At 34.8% G+C, this 17,880-nt stretch overlaps 3 protein-coding genes across 4 annotated transcripts; 2 read left to right on the plus strand and 1 right to left on the minus strand.

The window, feature by feature from the left end:
* The first annotated feature begins 4,990 nt into the window (after nucleotides 1–4,990).
* On the plus strand, nucleotides 4,991–8,629 carry LOC121777498 (mannose-6-phosphate isomerase 1-like). The gene is made up of 5 exons (XM_042174771.1): nucleotides 4,991–5,503; nucleotides 5,908–6,075; nucleotides 6,916–7,128; nucleotides 7,765–8,031; nucleotides 8,108–8,629. Exons 1-5 carry the CDS (start codon nucleotides 5,150–5,152, stop codon nucleotides 8,447–8,449), a joined length of 1,344 nt encoding a protein of 447 aa, XP_042030705.1. The 5' UTR covers nucleotides 4,991–5,149; the 3' UTR covers nucleotides 8,450–8,629.
* A 1,583-nt stretch (nucleotides 8,630–10,212) lies between these two features.
* LOC121777499 (40S ribosomal protein S7-like) lies at nucleotides 10,213–12,050 on the minus strand. The gene is made up of 6 exons (XM_042174772.1): nucleotides 11,915–12,050; nucleotides 11,400–11,482; nucleotides 11,219–11,292; nucleotides 11,016–11,139; nucleotides 10,593–10,775; nucleotides 10,213–10,498 (listed from the first exon to the last, which is right to left on the minus strand). Exons 2-6 carry the CDS (start codon nucleotides 11,472–11,474, stop codon nucleotides 10,379–10,381), a joined length of 576 nt encoding a protein of 191 aa, XP_042030706.1. The 5' UTR covers nucleotides 11,475–11,482; nucleotides 11,915–12,050; the 3' UTR covers nucleotides 10,213–10,378.
* A 350-nt stretch (nucleotides 12,051–12,400) lies between these two features.
* LOC121777615 lies at nucleotides 12,401–17,752 on the plus strand. Of its 2 annotated transcripts, XM_042174923.1 has the most exons (12): nucleotides 12,401–12,639; nucleotides 13,306–13,337; nucleotides 13,423–13,498; nucleotides 13,603–13,688; nucleotides 14,040–14,124; nucleotides 14,396–14,474; nucleotides 14,618–14,748; nucleotides 14,878–14,964; nucleotides 15,126–15,229; nucleotides 16,267–16,397; nucleotides 16,839–16,952; nucleotides 17,338–17,752. In XM_042174923.1, the coding sequence occupies exons 3-11, from the start codon at nucleotides 13,457–13,459 to the stop codon at nucleotides 16,949–16,951; spliced, it is 858 nt and encodes a 285-aa protein (XP_042030857.1). In that variant the 5' UTR covers nucleotides 12,401–12,639; nucleotides 13,306–13,337; nucleotides 13,423–13,456; the 3' UTR covers nucleotide 16,952; nucleotides 17,338–17,752. The 2 variants fall into 2 exon arrangements, with proteins under 2 accessions (XP_042030857.1, XP_042030856.1); XM_042174922.1 differs by having other exon boundaries at nucleotides 13,306–13,498.
* Nucleotides 17,753–17,880: the final 128 nt, after the last annotated feature.

Below are 17,880 nucleotides of genomic sequence, written 5' to 3' on the forward strand. Positions count from 1 at the left end.
AATCGGGCCGGCCCACCGGGTTTCGGGCCAACCCTACTCGGGTTGCGGGTCAATCGGGTGCGGGCTAATCGGGTTGAGATTTTTTCGGGTTATAAAAGTTCAACCCTAACCCTAAACGCTCGGGTTTCGGGCTGGCCCAGCGGGTTAATCGGGTTGCTACCGATAAAATTAACATACGATTAATCCAATAAATAATGACGAAAATTAGTTATATTTATAAAATATAAATATTTAGTTATGATAAATTTGAGATTTATACTTAAACTCAAACACAAACATGATCAAATACTAATATTTGAGATTTGTGTAAAATAAAACATAAATTTAAATATTTTAAAGCATGTTTTAAAACATGTTTATAAATTTAAATATTTATTAATGAATTAGAAGTTTCTAATTTATTTATTTATTATTATATTAATAAAAATTTAATATATAATTTATATGTTTAATATAAACTTGAATGTTATTTTTTTAGTTATCTATATTATAAAAATAATCAATGAAATTGTCCAATTCGGAGTCAAACAAATAGAACAATAGAAATTTTATCGGGTTTTCGGGCCAGCCCATCGGGTTTTCGGGTCTGACCCTAACGGGTTGCGGGTTAATCGGGTGCGGGCTAATCGGGTTGTAATTTTATCGGGCTAGAAAATTTCAACCCTAACCCTATAAATTTGGCGGGTTATTCGGGTCAGCCCACGGGTTGCGGGCTGCATTGACATCCCTAACTATAAGTATAGATTTTCATGGACTAGTTTATTTTTATCTTTACGATAGAAAATAAAAATTCTATAAAAAAACATATATTTTCACCGAGCTCGAATGTTCAAAACATAAAACGAAAAATGAACTGAGGTCACCAAAAATTATAATAAATCTGAAAAATAGGAATATATATCTTGTTCTTCCTTAATTAATTCCATGAAACAAGATCCACTTCACGGCTATATGGGTTTTATATACTCCATTTTTTTACTTTTCCATAATATTTCCTAGTTTTAGTCCAAAACTAATGGCTAACCATCAGTTCACGGCTATAAAATTTAGAACCAAAATCGGATTGATAAATCAGCAATTAACAAATAGTTTCGGCTCATTCAATATAGTACTATTATATAGTTTCTGGGAGTTTGACTGAATCCTATTATAATTCAAATTTTAATTAATCATGTTTAGTTTTTTTTTCATTTTTTTATTTATTAAATACGTGTGAACATTTGTATATTGACCAGCATAGCATCTTATTAAATATACTAGTATCTACTCTTGTGCGATGCATGTTTCAGTTAATTTTACAAAAACTAATTTAGTATATCACTTATCATTACTTGAATCTGAAAACTAAAAAAAATTAAACTTGCAAAACTTAACATCTACTACAAATATTTACAAGGCATACATATATAAACTACCTATGTATTCATTATAAAGTTTTCATCCTATTTTTTCCCTTCTAGTATTCTCTACTTTTTTTCTTATATATTCTATTTATTCTTAGATACTTCTATTATTAATTATCTAGAATTTTTAATTGCAAAAATCAGGCTTATTTTTTATTTGAATACCTTTCGTATAATAAACATACAAAACATAGCTCAATGGTATTTAAAATTAGTTAAAATTAGTTCAAAAACTCTTTCTTTATACTAGTACAATTGTTGAAAATTACCACATAGTATTGAAAAATTGATATGTTGATCATTTTATAAAAATATAAACATTGGTGGGTGGAGGTTTAAACTTCTCAATTTTTACTATGTCCGTCCTTGCTCATACAATCATACTATGCTCGAAGTCGCGAAACTAGTTCTAATTAAAATACATTCCATAATTTATTTTCAACAAATTAAATCTAGCTATAAAGCAATTAACATCCATATGACAAAATGAAATACATGGAATATACTTTACAACTTTTATAGACAGAATAGAATAATATGAATGTGAAAAGTAGATTCTTTTTAACTTGTATAAACCGAATAGAATAATCTGGACGAGAAACGTAGCATCTATAAATTTATCAGTATGATGGACAAGGATGTCAATCCAACCCGAAACACATGGGTCAGCCCGAATAGGCCAGTAAAATTAGTGGGTTAGGGTTGTAATTTTGTAATCCAAATACAAAACGGGCTAAATAGGTTAACCTGAATGGGTTGGTGGGTTAAACGGGTTGGCCCAATGAATTGCAACTTTTAATTAAAAAATATTAAGTTTTAGGTTTTTTTTAATTTTTAAGTTTCATGTGGCACAATCATTAGGCTTATTCAATCTTCATTCTACACTTTTCCACTCGGTCCCACAATATCAACTTTCAAGTTTCACCTTGACTCGTTATTCCATCGTTCGATCATCTGACACTAATGTCTTACCACCACTAAAGTCAATCAAGACAAAATTAAGAACTAACCCATCAAAATCTCAATATATTTATCATTTTAATAATGATTCATGTAAGATACTCCCTCTGTCCCTAAAAAGTATGAACTTTGGATTCGGCATGAATTTTAATGCATTATTGTTAAAATAAGAGAGAGATAGATAGAGAAAGTTTTTAAAGTATTGTTAGTGGAGAATGGGTCCCACCTCATTAGAGAGAAGAGAGTTTCCAAAATTGGAATGTTCATACTCTTTGGGGACGGACGAAAAAGGAAATAGTGCATACTCTTCAGGGACGGAGGGAGTATGATTTTTAATTTTCATAAAGAATTAATTATGAACAATGCCAAAATAATGACACGAATACAAGCTCTAATTTATGTTGTACTTGATCGAGATGAAAGACTTCTTTCCAACTATTATTGAAGAAAACTATGACAATGTGAGATTTTATATGATTCTAAAACTAAGAAAAAAAATATTTAAAATTTAAAATCATTTATAGAGGAAAATTTTGATACAAGAGATACTTTTCGTAAGCTTTTAGGCCTGAATAGCTCAATGGGTTAGCCTGAAACCCGACGGGTTAGGGTTTGAAAATTTATGACCCGAAAAATTCATAACTTGAATAGCTCACACCCAAATAGCCCGGCAACCCGAGTGAGTTGGTCCAAACCCGAACGGATTAGCCTAATTAACATCCCTATTTGATGGATGCTCATGGGATTTTTGCGGATAGGGTATAAGGAATTGGCCCACCCAAATAGACGCGTGACTATGACATGCGCACAAATTAGATGGTGAAGCATCCGATACCACCGGAACACGTTTTTACATCGTTTAACGCTAAATAAAGCGACGTGTTTTCGCGAGGACGACTTCACGTTTGATGTAATCCAATTTATTATCAGTATGTCACACCTCACATGCATATAAATACTCCCTAATTATTATAAAATCATTTCCTTGATGCTAACCTTAGACCAATCCGCTTTGTATATATATTGTATATAAACTATCGAACTATTTCAACTTTAACTCTAGCAATTAAAGTATAATAATATATTCTCTCGTTTTAAAAAAAATAATTACTACTCCGTATATCTTTTCTCTTAATTTTATCTGTCTACCAAAATTAATTTCATAATAGAATAGAAATTTACTCATAATTTATTACTTCATTTTTTTTATCTTACTTTCTTAAATTTTATCTATATTTTTTCTTCACTCTCCTACTTTAACAATTTTATATATTAAAATAAGGTGGACACCCACTTATCAAACTACCCGTTGGAAAATCATCCACGTCATCAATGTCCAATTCTATTAAGTATAATAAATGAAATTAATTATAACAACAATGTCCATAAAAAGCTAAATTATATTCTTCGGATAAAAAAATAGTCATTTTTTCAAACATTCATAAAATGTACTACTAATTTCATTTATAGACACAAGCCTATAAAATATCATTATCAATATATCAGATTACTTAATTACCTATTTTATGGCTCAATACGTGTATTATATATCAATAATACAATGCAGACTATCTTTCTCTACTCACAATATATTTAACTTCAAATTTGTGCTGAAAACTAAAATATTATTAGTGGACGAATTAGTTTCTGATTGATTGAATGAATAATTACACGGTATTTCCCTTATATAGGATTTTGTGATGTATTTACAATGATAAATATCAAGCTACTAAAATAGACCAATTCAATATAATAATATATTCTGTGATATCTTCAGTAATACTACATCCGTCCCTGAAAATTTATCCAATTTTTCTATTTTCGTCCTTCCCCCAAAATTTGTCTCAGTTCACTTTTTACCATTTTTTGTAGTGGACCTCATATTCCACTAACTCATTCTTACTCACATTTTATTATAAAACTAATATATAAAAGTAGGACCAACAATCCACTAATTTTTTTCAACTCACTTTCCATTACATTTCTTAAAACTCGTGCCAGGTCAAAGTGGGACAAATTTTTGGGGACGGAGGTAGTACTATTTTGTCTTGGTCTTCAAGTATCATCTATATCTTCTTATGATATTTTGCATTATCTTCTAATAGAATGGAATACTAAATATCATTAATATTCACAAATAGTTCACTACGTATTTTTCATCGCTCTAATATATTCACGGCACTTACAGTGTTGTTCCACTTACTCAAAATAAAACTCATTACTTGAATTACAAGTATCACGTAATCTTCATAAATATAACCTAAATACTATAAGATCAAATACTAGTATATTCACATACATAAATTAAATGGGTAGGTAATACGTGATCTTCATAAATACTATAACCTAAATATTACAAACATATAAAAAAGGAAATCATGAAAAGGAGCTTACCCTAGAAATTAATTTTAAAATATTGACTCCAGCAAGTTGGGCATGCAAGAAACCAGATGGGTCCCAGGAATGCTGACGTGGCCTAGGTTTGTGGACCCTAAACCCGTCAAACGCCGTTACTGCTAAAATTATGTCAACTCGCTGACGCTGTGCGCCACCGACTCACCGAGTCATCACCCGCCGTTTCCAATCTAACGATAACGCCAACAATATTTTCTTCTCCGTCAACTCTTCTCTCTTTTTCTCTCTCTATCTATCTTTCCCTCTCGATTCGGTTGTCTTCAAAATCCGCTCTCTTTATATTTCTCCAATGGATTTTTCGTTTCTTCTCAATCTCTCCTCTCTCAAATTCTACTTCATTTCTCTCTCTAGACTTTGATCGTTCCGTTTCCATGGGCGCGGAAATTCCTGGAATCGTCAGGCTCAAGTGCTCTGTTCAAAACTACGACTGGGGAAAGCTTGGGGACGAATCGTCTGTGGCGCGGCTGTACGCGAAGAACAGTGGGGAAGAGGTGTGCGGCGCCGAGCCCTACGCTGAGTTGTGGATAGGAACTCACGACTCCGGGCTCTCCTACGTCGTTGCAGCGGCGGAGGGAGTGAGGGATGGCGGTGTGGAGGAAAACGACACCTATGATCGTAAGAAGGGGGATGTTGTGAGTTTGAAGGACTGGATTGTGAGGAATCCGAGTGTTGTTGGGGATAAGGTGTTGCAGAAGTGGGGACCTACTCTTCCTTTCCTGTTGAAGGTATTTTTTCAAAATTTGCTTTGGTTTTGCCGCTGTTTTTCTGGAATTTTACTGAAGATATTGATCTAAGGCGTCATGCCATCATCTTTCGATTCTATCGATGCTGTACCTAAAAATTGAATCAGTTGCATTTTATACAATCTGTACTGCTGTACACACACGTATCATGTGTATGTGCAATGCAATCTACATGTTATGCACTCAATCGCCATGTTATCCCGATTTCCGGTAATTAATCGGATGTGGCATCTATGGATCTAGTTTCTGCACCTATTTTCCATTTGTGTTTGAAAGATGATGAATCCGATGCTAGAAGAGTGGTAAATTTTTATTTCAGTTTCCTGCCGTTCCTTTGTTTTTGATAAAATTGAAGAGAGATTGAAACGAATTTTGAGCAAAAATAGGTACTTTCAGTGGAAAAGGCTCTGTCGATACAGGCTCATCCAGACAAGGATTTGGCTCGAATTCTGCACAAGCAGCAGCCAGAAGTGTACAAGGACGGTAATCACAAGCCGGAGATGGCTTTGGCACTCACCGAGTTTGAGGCGCTGTGTGGATTTGTTGTTCTTGAGGTAGTTTAACTAGCTCATCTCTGGTTTTATTTGATTGAGATATTATTTTTATGCCGTAATTCCTAACATATTGGTTCAAAAGCTATTAGGTAAATGGTTTGAGTGGTTGGCCTGTTCTCCATCTGACTTATGCTCTGATGATGTCTTCTCTAATTCTATCTTACAAAGTAGTGCATGATTATGATTTTTTGAATGCTAGGTCGAACTATAAATAGTGAAACTGGTTGGTGAATCTAGATGAATTTTCTACCCTGTGCACTTATTTATTCTTTCTTGGTTGCTTTGAGAGTCTGAGAATACTGATAATAAATTTCATGCGATCGGTTCCGTTCTGGAATAGATCAACCATTTCGTATGTGATCCATATCCTTATCATATTTGTTGCATTAGATGACAATAGCATATATGAACTAGAGAAAGAGATGCAGTTGTTTTGGCATGAGGTGCTCTGGCCTCTGGATAGAAGAGAGCCAGCAATAATGTCAGTGATAGCTGATAGCAGAGTTATGTTTTGGCTTTAAAACTAGTATTGAAGGAAGAGTAATGTGTGCAACAAACAAATTTATTGATTTTGAATGATCTGTGTCAGTTACTATTAGGCATGTTAACCTTATTGGAGATTTGGAGCAGATTATTTTCCTAATGTGGATCGCAATTTTTGGCCCTAGTTAGGTTTTACACTCTGAAGCATGACTAATCAGTGATTCATTACATTTTGAACGCATTTTTTAGAAGTATTCAACGGCGGTAGAACTAAACCAAGGTTCAGACTTGAGATGATTGACATCAGATTCTCAAAAGTTCGATGCATTTAATTTTAGATACTTCTCTTTGTTTTAGGAACTTAAGAATGTCGTGCGCTCTGTACCTGAGATGACAGAAGTGGTTGGAAATTCATGTGGGGTTCAAGTACTAAACACTAGTGAAGATGATGGGGAGAAGATAATGAAAGAAGTCCTGCAGTCCTTATTTACTGATCTCATGTCGGCTAGCAAGACTGTGATATCTGAAATAATTCCCAAGTTGATAAGTCGGTTGAATAAAAAAGGCAAGGTATGTAGTTTTTTTATTAATTGTTCACTATTGTTTAATGTATGCTTGAAATTGATTCTCAGCATTAAGGTAATTTGGAATTGAGTCTACTTTATTCTCTCCTCTTTTTCCTGTCAGTTTGCACAAGCGCAGTTTCTACATAGTAGTTCAATTAGAATTATCATGATGCAACAAAAAAGAAGTTTCATTAATCTGTTGTTATCCACTTTAGCGAGCCGAATTGATAACCTTCTTAACACAATATAAAGGTTATCTGTGACATTTTTGAGGAATTTGAGACATCATTTTAAAGTCTTTGGAATCCATGATTCTGTAAACCTGCTGCCACAGATACTTTGTTTCCTCCCTCGCTGTTGAATCTCTCTACTCTGACCTTCATGATCTTGAGCTATCTATCCATAGTTTGGTAATGTCCAAAAAGCCCATTTTTAGATTTATTTATTATATCAATAAAAATGATATGATCACAGCTTATCTCAAGACAAACTTGAAATAATGAGTTACATATAGCATTACCAGTTGAAAAAGAGTTGCACACCAGAGTTTGGGGACCTATGGCCCAGTTTGTTGTGTTCAAATTGTAATCATTCTATTTATTGTTCCATAAATTACATAAATTCATGTAATTTCTGGTAGGAAATGAAGCTGACTGACAAGGAAGAGCTAGTATTGCGTCTCGAAAAGCAATACCCCGGTGACATTGGTGTGATAGCAGCCTTTTTGTTTAACTATGTGAAGCTGCAACCAGGTGAAGCTTTATACCTGGCAGCAAATGAACCACATGCTTATATACAAGGTGAATGTGTAGAATGCATGGCAACATCAGACAATGTTGTTCGTGCTGGTCTCACTCCTAAGAAGAGGGATGTCCAAACTCTCTGTTCAATGCTAACATACAAACAGGTAAATGGTATGATGATTACAATTAGTCCAGGACCTCAAATTCCTTATTGTGCGTCTGATTCAACTATATATGCAGAGTTTTCCAGAAATCCTCCCTGGAGTTGCTTCAAATCCTTATACCGTCAAATATAGCCCTCCGTTCGATGAATTTGAGGTCGACTGCTATAATATTCCCGAGGAAGTATCTATTGTAATTCCAGCTGTTGGTGGTCCTTGTGTTTATCTGGTGGTTGCTGGCGAAGGGATCATGCACGCTCCTTCTAGTAAGGAGGTGATTGGCGAAGGCGATGTTCTATTTGCACCTGCAAACACTGAGATCACTCTTGAGACTCATTCAGGTTCAATTGTGTATAGAGCAGGAGTCAACAGCAGGGCTTTGGAGGAATCTGAGGAATTTGCATCAAAACTAATGCACTAGTTCAAAAACTACACACATAATAAGGAAATAGAATCCATTTTCTTAACTGGGAAAATAACTTATGGAACTCAACACACAATCATGCAGTGATTGATCATTCTACGTTGTACATTGCATAAAATTGTTACACATAATGATAATCTAAGTCATTCCTGTGTTTCATGGATGGTCAAGATTCAATTAAGTGTTAGCTCATGGATTATACAGCCTACAAAATTTGAGGGGTAAAAGGTCGATTTTGTTCCATTGTTGTCTTTACACTAAAGTATTTCATCGTTTTTAAATAATTATACTCCCTCCGTCCGTCCCAGGTTACTTGAGGCGTTTCTTTTCGGCATGAGATTTAAGAAAGTTGTATTTAGATTTTAGTGAATTAAATAAAGAAGAGGAGAGAATAAAATAAGAGGAAAAAAGAGAGTAAAGTAAAACAATGAATAAAGTATATAAGATTAGATGTTTTATTTTTAGTCAAAAAAAGAAATGACTGAGACAACCCAAAAGGAAATACGACTCAAGTAACTTATATTTAGATCTTACTCTTGCACTTTAGTAGCTGATTTACAATTACCAAAAATCCCCCTTCTTGTTTTCCACTTAAGCGAGCTAATTTTAAAAGCTGCCCTTTGCTAATTACTCCCTGTTCCACAAATAGGAGTCTCAGTTCTTTTCGTTGTAGGTTTAAAAAGTATATAGAAGAAAGTTAGTGGAATATGAAATTCATTTATATATTATGTATTAGTTTTAAATGATAGTATGTGCATGGAATGATTTAGTAAAATATGTAGCATCTTTACCATTTATATTAATTATGAACTATGACTCTTATTCGCGAATAAACCATAATAGAAAAACGGAACGCCTATTCGCGGACGGAGAGAATACAATCTATTCCTTCACTTTAATATTCAAGAGCTTACTATATGTAAATGTAAATGTAAATGTAAATGTAAAAGTAAAACAGCCCAATTGTAGATGTACAATCTTGAGTTAACTACGTGCATAGTCTCACCATCCTCACAAAATAATTTTATTGGTGGACAACATTGGTAGACAATACAAGTTTTAATGTAAAATTGGCCTATTGTGAAAGAGAGAAAGTATAACTAATTATATTGGAAAGAAAAAATAGAAAGATGTGACTATTTTTTATGGACGAAAAAGTTACTAATATTACAATTTTAAAGTTCATTGTATGATACTACTGTGAAGCAATTTATTGTGTTTAGATCGTAAAAAATACTGTCCTTTAACCAATAAACGCTGCATGATACTATCATTTGAGAATATGCCCCATTGAGTGCTGATTTCACTTCTGCTATTTTGTTTTTTGTAATGGAAACGCATTCTACTTTTTTTTACATTTCTTAAATCATGAGTCCAGTTATTTATGAACCAAAAAATATAAGATAAATTAACAAAGCAATTTAAGAATTACAAGGAAAAGCTTGGTTGTGAATACCCGCCTTGTTGTTGAACTATGCGCATAATAACCACAAGCTTATTTACAAACAGGTAATGTTGTGATTAGAAATCAAAAACACAATATAGTAATCTAGATACACCTCTAAAAACCCTAACAATTAATATGGGGATGACTATTAGCAAATTAATATAAAATCATGTTGCTATTATAAACTCGAGATACACCTGTACAAATTCTAATAATTGCATACCATAAAGTTCAGTTTAACAACTAATCACCTCCAACTAGTAAGGATTGGAGAAAACGTCAAACAATGCAGCAAATGAATGGAAACAGAAAATTTAAACCAAAGTGACATTTAAACTAGGAAAAGAGTATAAAATTGCTACAAAAATGAGTAGCATATACTAGCCCATCCAGATTTCTCTTGGTCAAAACTTGGAATAACTCTTAATTAATCCATTAAAAGCAGAACAAGAAACTAAATCTAGAATAACATCAAGTTTTCAAACCTCCACTGTGGGGAACTCGAAGACAACATCTTTTCCAGAAAGCTTCCTGTACACCCCAGCAAAAGTTTCCAGCTTATTCTCAGTATCATTCCTCGACTTAGGATCCAAGAACACCTGCAATTGAAAGAAAAAAAGATGAGTTCAAATCCATGTGCTAGTCATCCAGGATTAGGAAAGATATTTGGAGGCATATCAATGAAGCAAGGACCTTCATGATCTTTGATCCATCAAGTCTGTATCTGATACGTTTTCCAACAATCTCAGCAGGGTACACAACATCTTCAAGCACAGCTTCGTGGACTGAAGTGAGCGTGCGGGATCGAGGCCTTTGGACAGCAGAGCCCTTCTTGGGGGGGCGTACTATCCTCCTGGTAGCAACAAAAAGGACATCCTGCATATTCATTGAAAACAGGGACACGCAAATAAATATGCATTAAATACATGATGAGCAAGTAAAACAATAACATCATTTAACACAAATAATACTCATTAACAGTAAAACAAACCAACATCAATAAATTGGAGAAGTTCAGTGAAAACCCAATAGACAAGTAAAAAAAGTTATATATTTTCTTCTTAGACAAACAATAAAAAGGAGAAAAAACATGAGAAAAACAACAAATCTATGTACCTTTCCACTGAATTTCTTCTCAAGCTCTCTAACAAGCTTTGGGTGCACCTTGCGGAAAGCTTTCCTCAGTCTGTAGGGAGCATGGATCACAACAGCCTTCTTACCTCCAGCAACATCAATTTGCCTGTAACAAATTAGAATATCTATTATTGTCAAGCTCGGAGAATACTGGAACATATAAATAAAAAACAGATAAGACTTGCACTGCAGAGTTGATATAGAGGTCTTTCAATTCACTCTTAATGTCTTGGTTGGTGTTTTCCAAATCAAACAAAGCCTGTAAACAAGCACGAGGATCAGAATCCAGTATTGAGTTCTGATTTCAATAAATTCCTTGCGCATCACAATAAAGTTCTATTCTATGTAGAATGCATATGATGAGACCTGTGCAACGGACTCCTCAAATTCAGTGGGATCAGCATCCCTGTCTTTGTGAATTTTTTGCAATGCGGTAAACATATTGACTTCTGCAGAATACAACATTATGTTAATCATAAAAAGATAGTACTAAACATTCTAGCAGAAAAAAGGCTATAAGCTATGAATCGAATGTCATTCCTTATTTGGTAATAAATCTTATGTACGCCTCCACGATCAATACATCACATTTGCTACTTTAACGCACTAGAACAATTGCAATCTCAAATATTTTTTTTCTGGTGGTCATTGTTTTAACCTATCTAAAAATGTATAATCATCTACGAATCCGAAAAGGCTAGATTCTTATCACCCGGCATCCAAATAAGCTTGAATCTCGTCAACAGGAAAACCACTCGACAGTATCAACACACTATCTTAAGCAAAAAACTATTTGAAATATGCTAATCGAGATCCGAAATCGCTCGACGGTTGAAACTGCAGCTATATTAAAAAAGAATCAATAATCTCTAATAATGTACCTTGGCGGAGGAAAATCCAAGCTTCGGCGCCGCCGGAGGCTGTACCTGAAAGTATAAATGATTTGGAAGACTGGAAGAGAGAGTGAGGAGGTCGCAAATTGCAATAGAGATTATATATTAGACCAAAAACCCTAGCAGTTTGGGCCGCGATCCACTGTGCATGGGCCGAAATTAACCACTGCTTTTATTAATCTTAGAAAGTCAGTTTTAATTTTTTAGCATAACGAAAAATTATTAAAAAGAAAAATTTTAATAATTAAATAATTATTCTATTAGTTTCTTAAATACAATTAGTAATGAATTTCAAGTTGGAGTTGTCCAAGCTTTTGTTGAACAGCAAGGAGCTTAGACATTATTGTATGAGGAGCCGAGATTAAGCTCTCCTAACATCATTGTAATTTCATCCAGTTGTAATTTCCTCCTATATAAGAGTTTATTTGTAATTTCCTCCCTAATTAATTTTAAAAAAAATTCAAGTCGAGGTTAATTTAAAAAAAAAAATTCAAGTCGAGGTTTCAACCTGAAGTAGTCTTCTTGTTGATTGGGAGCAAACCCAAAATCTGCTTTTCCCTTGAATCCCATTTCCTCTCCAACCCGCTCATTTTTTGTAGATCAAACGAGTTGAATTTTCATCGGGAACCAAAAGGAAGAAAGTGATAGAGAAAAATGATGTCCCCAAATCATATACCGGAAAATCGTAGCCCTTCCCGCCCGGCCACTTTCAGGTCAGTATTCTGCATAGCATATCCAATTCCATTCCAAATTATTTTGTTTACGACTTTATTTTTTTTTCTCAATTTTGTCGAGTAGCTCAATTTATGGAGCTAATTGAAATTTTACAGTTTCAGATCGCATTGTGTGTGCGAATGTGTTTATTTTCCTTCATACAGAAGTATTTATGCATGAAGCACTGAAAATTTGCTCATATGAGAACAAAAGAGTTGATTGGGAAATAGGACTAGTTTCCGTTTTGGAGAAATTAGTCATTGTAGAGGTAAATGCGTGGTATGTGTTGAGCTACCAATTGTAGCGGATCAAATAGTGAAGTGAGCCCCCACAGAGAAGGAATATTTTCATATTTTTTTTTAAATCGAAGAGGAATGTTCTATTGTAACTTATAGAGTCTATATTAGGTATAACATGAAACATAGAAAAGGTACAGTACAGGGCAATGCAGGTTCGGTTTTGTATTTTGCATTTAAGCACATCAATTTAAATTACAAAATGCATCACACAGACTGTTTTCAGTCACTGCCACAGATGAAGTTATTAAGTGAGTGTACATATATGAGTGTTCACAATATTTTATAGATGGATGTCATAAAATTCAAATTGTTACTAGTTGGTATTTCATGTTTCTTATTTTCTTGATCTGATATTGTTGAATGTAGGCAAACTCCCTTGAAGGTTATCCATGTCTTTGGTAACTTTATGAGAATTTGGTCTATCTACTCTGTCTACCGCTATTTGTCTCAAACAGGGGCTTCAGTTGTTTTGTTTATATTCAGCTGTCTTGTTCCATCGTCCATTCTGTTTTTACTTATGCAAAAACCTTGGAAGGGCAGACCTCTTTCCAATACGCAGGTTATCACGAAACCCACTGGGACCTTTTATTCTTCTTCCTTGTTTATTTAAGCTTAAATTTGATATGAATGTGCTTATGACTTTAGCATTCTTACTTCTTTTAGGTAGTGCCTTCTGTGATAAATGGTGGTATAACTGCCCTATACTTCATCTTATGGGGAAAAGGACTTCGATCTTGTGGTCCTCTCAGGTGAACTATCAAACTGATTTTATATACAGCTGCTTTAACTTGTTTATAGACCTTGCACTTCATAGAGGATGATGGATCACAGCTACTGGAAAAGAATCCTCAGTTAACCTGGTTACTAGGTTTTGTTTATGTGACCTTCACAGTAGCATTTGTCTGTAAGATAGTTTAAAAAGTGGTGCGATTCTTGATCCTCATATGAGTAGAATTACGTAATCTGTGACGATACATGTGAATGAAACGTGAAGGACTGGCATGTAGTCATCTTATATGAAATAAAATGTTTTCAAGGGTCAAACCAATTCATACATGTAGCTTGCAATCACTCCATGAAAGAGATGCTTATTATGTCAGGATCATATTGGCTGAGTATTCAGGTGCTGTCCTTGGAGTGTTATCTGCAGTCTTGTATGGAAGGAGAGATCGTGTTTGGAGAAAGGTATTGTTTCAATAGGTATCACAATTTTTTCCACTTGCAATTTGTAGATGCAAAGCTTAATCCTGTCTTGATTTTTAAGTTTAAAAGAACTTGATTAGTTAACTTCATTAGTGTGGTCAAATGTCTAGTGAATTGCACATGCAGGCTCAAATAGTCTACCATCAATCTGGGTGCATAGATGAGAACACCTTTTTCTCTTGAAAAACATGTCACACAATTCGTTTTCTCTTGACATGCTATTCTAAGTTGTTTTTTCTTATTTCTTTATCAGGTTGGGGGCCTCCTTGCAATGTTAGCATCTTTTTACTTTTTGTCTCAAGGATGGACCACAGCTTCACAATCTCCTCTCTATATCCTTTAAGATTGAACTATTGTTAATTATTTATTAACGTATCCCATGCTACTGAAGAAGGTGGTGATTAGGTCTTCCCTTTAAACACATTCCATCCATATATGATTAGTTTGGGTTTTGGTCAACTTAACTCAGAACTACCATTTAGTGATAATGAAGATGCAGACGTCCAGCCTGAAGAAGTTTTAGGTGTTAAACAGATGCTAATTCCCATATTTGCTGGAATTTTATCAGCATTAAGGAGAGTGATTGCAAGACGTGTCTCACTTAAGGTATCAACTTCCTTTGGCTGTATATGTTTTGGATATCAGTTCATAATACCTCTGCCAAACGTACACACATCCGAAGAAACAAAAAGGAACTAAACATGACATCCAAATGTTTGCACTTTATCATTACAGAATCAACTTAAAAGACGGTTGAATGCCGTAACCATTGCTTCTGCCACCTGTTTTCTCTTCCCTGTCGCCATGTGGGACATGATCATTGTGAGTGTCACTCTTTTGTCTTTTTAGCTTAATACATATCCTGGTCCTCTTTTTCTTGTCACTCTTTATTTTGTAACTTTTTCCCTATTAATCCCTAAGGTGTAGAAATTGCCTGATATATACTGATACCTGGTTTCTCAATTGTGTTGTGAACTTGTCAGGGGTCTACAAATGTGGAATTGCCATTTTCTATGTGGGCCTTTTCAAGCTTTGTCGTTTTTGGAATTATTTTGATATTTTATGTGGACAGTATTGCAGAAGAGAGGTACTTTCTTGGCTTTGTATGCAATCTAAGCAGTGTTGTCAAAATGTCGTTCGGGTCGCTCGGGTCGCCCGGGTCGCCTGGGTCGAGACCATCACCGCCCCAACATGGGTGGGTTGATCGAGATACAGGGTCGCCTGGGTCGCCCTAAACACATGCTATCTCTAATTTTCTCAAATCTCTCACATGTTTTCTGACGATCTCAATCATGATTCTCTATACATATGCATGCACCACATCAAACTTTTCAAACCTACTTTCTACACTTTAGAATTCGGCCTCTTCACTCCTAAACAAATAAACAATTCAAAGATCTTTTGCTGCCACCCTTCATATATTCCTTTGTTTTGATATTTTCAGACAATGGTTTCAATTATTTATTGTGTTATGACTTATGAACTGTTTTGATATTTTGATCATTTCTATTTTCCACTTTATCTGTATTCACATGAATTGCGTCTACATTTATATTATTTCATATATTATAAACATTAGAGCAATATATTTATTTTATTTAATATTAAAAGGCAAAAAAATTAGCCTAGATTTGTGGGTCTCTCGACCCCGTCGACTCGTCGACCCGCGACCCAAATTTTCACCTCATCGACCCGGTGCGCCCCGCGACCCTAACAACACTGAATCTAAGTAGGCTTCTGTGCTTCATATGGATTTATACCTTTTAATTTGTTTCTGTGTTCCGGTTTTATCGGGAGTAACACGTAATAGCCTAGATCCTTATGATCTATTTTGCATAAAATCTGGCTCAAAGTTTTGGTAATCAGTTTCTTGGGGCCAGTACCAGTGTACCACCAGAATTTTTACGAGTCTCGGGCGTCGGCATACTTCTCAATAGAGCACTGCTTACTAAATCAGAATAGTAACATGCTGATGAACTTACAATCAGTATGTGTTGTACTTGTGCACTACATCCCTGGTGGCAGTGTAAAATCTGAAGTTTTTCATTATTTCTTTGTGTCATGAGATAATGTAGTCAATTCGTAGTGATACATGGTATATTGATTGGGTGTTACAACTTGCAGATTGAATATGGTGTTCTCATCTCCAAGACATTTGCTGGTTGCTGGAGGATGCATCATTGTAATGGATATTGTGTACAAAATGGATTTCTCTTTGCCTGGCTTTTTACTTTGTGCAGCCATTTTGGGCTTTGGTACGATTGGGGCCTTTTTTGCTTTATTGTTTTGATTACAATGTATACACTTCATGGGCTATGATTTGCATGGATAGAACTAGGCATAGTTCCCAATTTATTGTTGGAATAGTGCACTTCATGTCAGTTATGATTATGCTGTCATAAGTAATTTGTCAGGTATTCACTTTTCAACCTTCAAATCATTCACCTTATACGAAGCATGTTTAGTTGTTTGCTTTAGCAAGGAAAAGTTTACCAAAATCAGTTTATTTGCTGTAAATTGTTTGTGGACTGTCAGTGAATCCACTTCTATTTATTTTTCAACTCTTTCTTAGTATCTTTGTTAAATTCTTCTTGCCCCTTTTCGTGTTAATGTGGTAGTGTTTATTGGCCCATGGGTATTTTTGATATCCATGTGCACCTGTAAATGGGCTCTCAATGAAGCATTCTAATTTGTAGGGATACATGAAGCAACTTCTATGGATCGTATGAGAAAAGATTCATTGCAAAGTTCAGTTATATCAGATGAAGCTTATGAGGACCAAATTCAGATGTCGTCACTTCCAACTTAACGTAAGGACAGTTCCACAATTTGTGACATCATATTCACAACATATCGTGCATCTGTTCTATACATGAGTGATCTTTTTCTTATAGCAGTTTCTGAAAATGAGAATTGGCACTAGATGTAGCTGCAATTATGAAATTCTACCAATAGCGAATATCATGCTAAGTATGACCTTCGAAGTGAAATTCTAGTAAACTTGTTTGAGTAGGATTGCTTCACTGTGAAAGGTAGCTTCGTGTCATGAAGAAAATTGTATATTGTTCTTAAATCAACTGATCACCCTAGGCCTTGGTGTCAAAAGAATATTAACGAACTGAGGTTCTTGTGTTTTCTTCGCATGTTGAGCTCATCTGATATTACTTTTCTGAACTCTTGTGAACAACACACCAGATGTGGACAACTGCTGAGGCAAGGCTCGGAGTGATTAAGAGCGGCACATTTTTTATCTGACTCCAAATTTTGCAGTATCTAGCTCAAAGTTGGCAGTATCTTGCTCAAAATTTGCGAAACAGACTGCAAGGATCTTTCTGCTGATTGAGTAAGATGGGACTTCAAATATGCTAGGAAGCATGCTAGTTTTGTAGTTCAAGATATTGATTATGGTACATATGCAGCCACTGCAATCTTTGGTCTTTTCAGTTTTAGAAGCTATTTTTTATTTCTGAAAGGATCTGTAAAGACCAATGCTGCCCTGCATATATTCCAGATCGAACAATTCCATAGTTCCCCATTGCCATCTTGATATTGTTGTTGTTCATTTTTTTTTTGTTCTAGACTTGTGAAGTAATAGAATCCTGTTGCTAGATCAGCTGCTTCTATAATTCCCTCATTCTTACTCTAAATGGAGTACCTTCTCTGAGTTGATATTCAGTTAAATATTTACAGAAAACAGCTACTGTTGTGCTGCACTTTATGCTAGCTACAGTCCCAGGA

Source organism: Salvia splendens, chromosome 18, assembly GCF_004379255.2.
Source record: "Salvia splendens isolate huo1 chromosome 18, SspV2, whole genome shotgun sequence".
NCBI classification, from domain to species: Eukaryota; Viridiplantae; Streptophyta; class Magnoliopsida; order Lamiales; family Lamiaceae; genus Salvia; species Salvia splendens.

Excerpts from the sequence above, each read along its gene's own strand:
- LOC121777498 (XM_042174771.1), top strand. The coding sequence starts at position 5,150 with ATGGGCGCGGAAATTCCTGGAATCGTCAGGCTCAAGTGCTCTGTTCAA. Across the intron at positions 5,504-5,907 it reads CTCTTCCTTTCCTGTTGAAG|GTACTTTCAGTGGAAAAGGC; the intron begins GTATTTTTTCAA and ends GAGCAAAAATAG. Across the intron at positions 6,076-6,915 it reads GTGGATTTGTTGTTCTTGAG|GAACTTAAGAATGTCGTGCG; the intron begins GTAGTTTAACTA and ends TCTTTGTTTTAG.
- LOC121777499 (XM_042174772.1), bottom strand. The coding sequence starts at position 11,474 with ATGTTTACCGCATTGCAAAAAATTCACAAAGACAGGGATGCTGATCCC. Across the intron at positions 11,140-11,218 it reads CTCTATATCAACTCTGCAGT|GCAAATTGATGTTGCTGGAG; the intron begins GCAAGTCTTATC and ends AATTTGTTACAG. Across the intron at positions 10,499-10,592 it reads ATGGATCAAAGATCATGAAG|GTGTTCTTGGATCCTAAGTC; the intron begins GTCCTTGCTTCA and ends TTTCAATTGCAG.
- LOC121777615 (XM_042174922.1), top strand. The coding sequence starts at position 12,581 with ATGATGTCCCCAAATCATATACCGGAAAATCGTAGCCCTTCCCGCCCG. Across the intron at positions 14,965-15,125 it reads CCATGTGGGACATGATCATT|GGGTCTACAAATGTGGAATT; the intron begins GTGAGTGTCACT and ends TGAACTTGTCAG. Across the intron at positions 15,230-16,266 it reads GACAGTATTGCAGAAGAGAG|ATTGAATATGGTGTTCTCAT; the intron begins GTACTTTCTTGG and ends TACAACTTGCAG.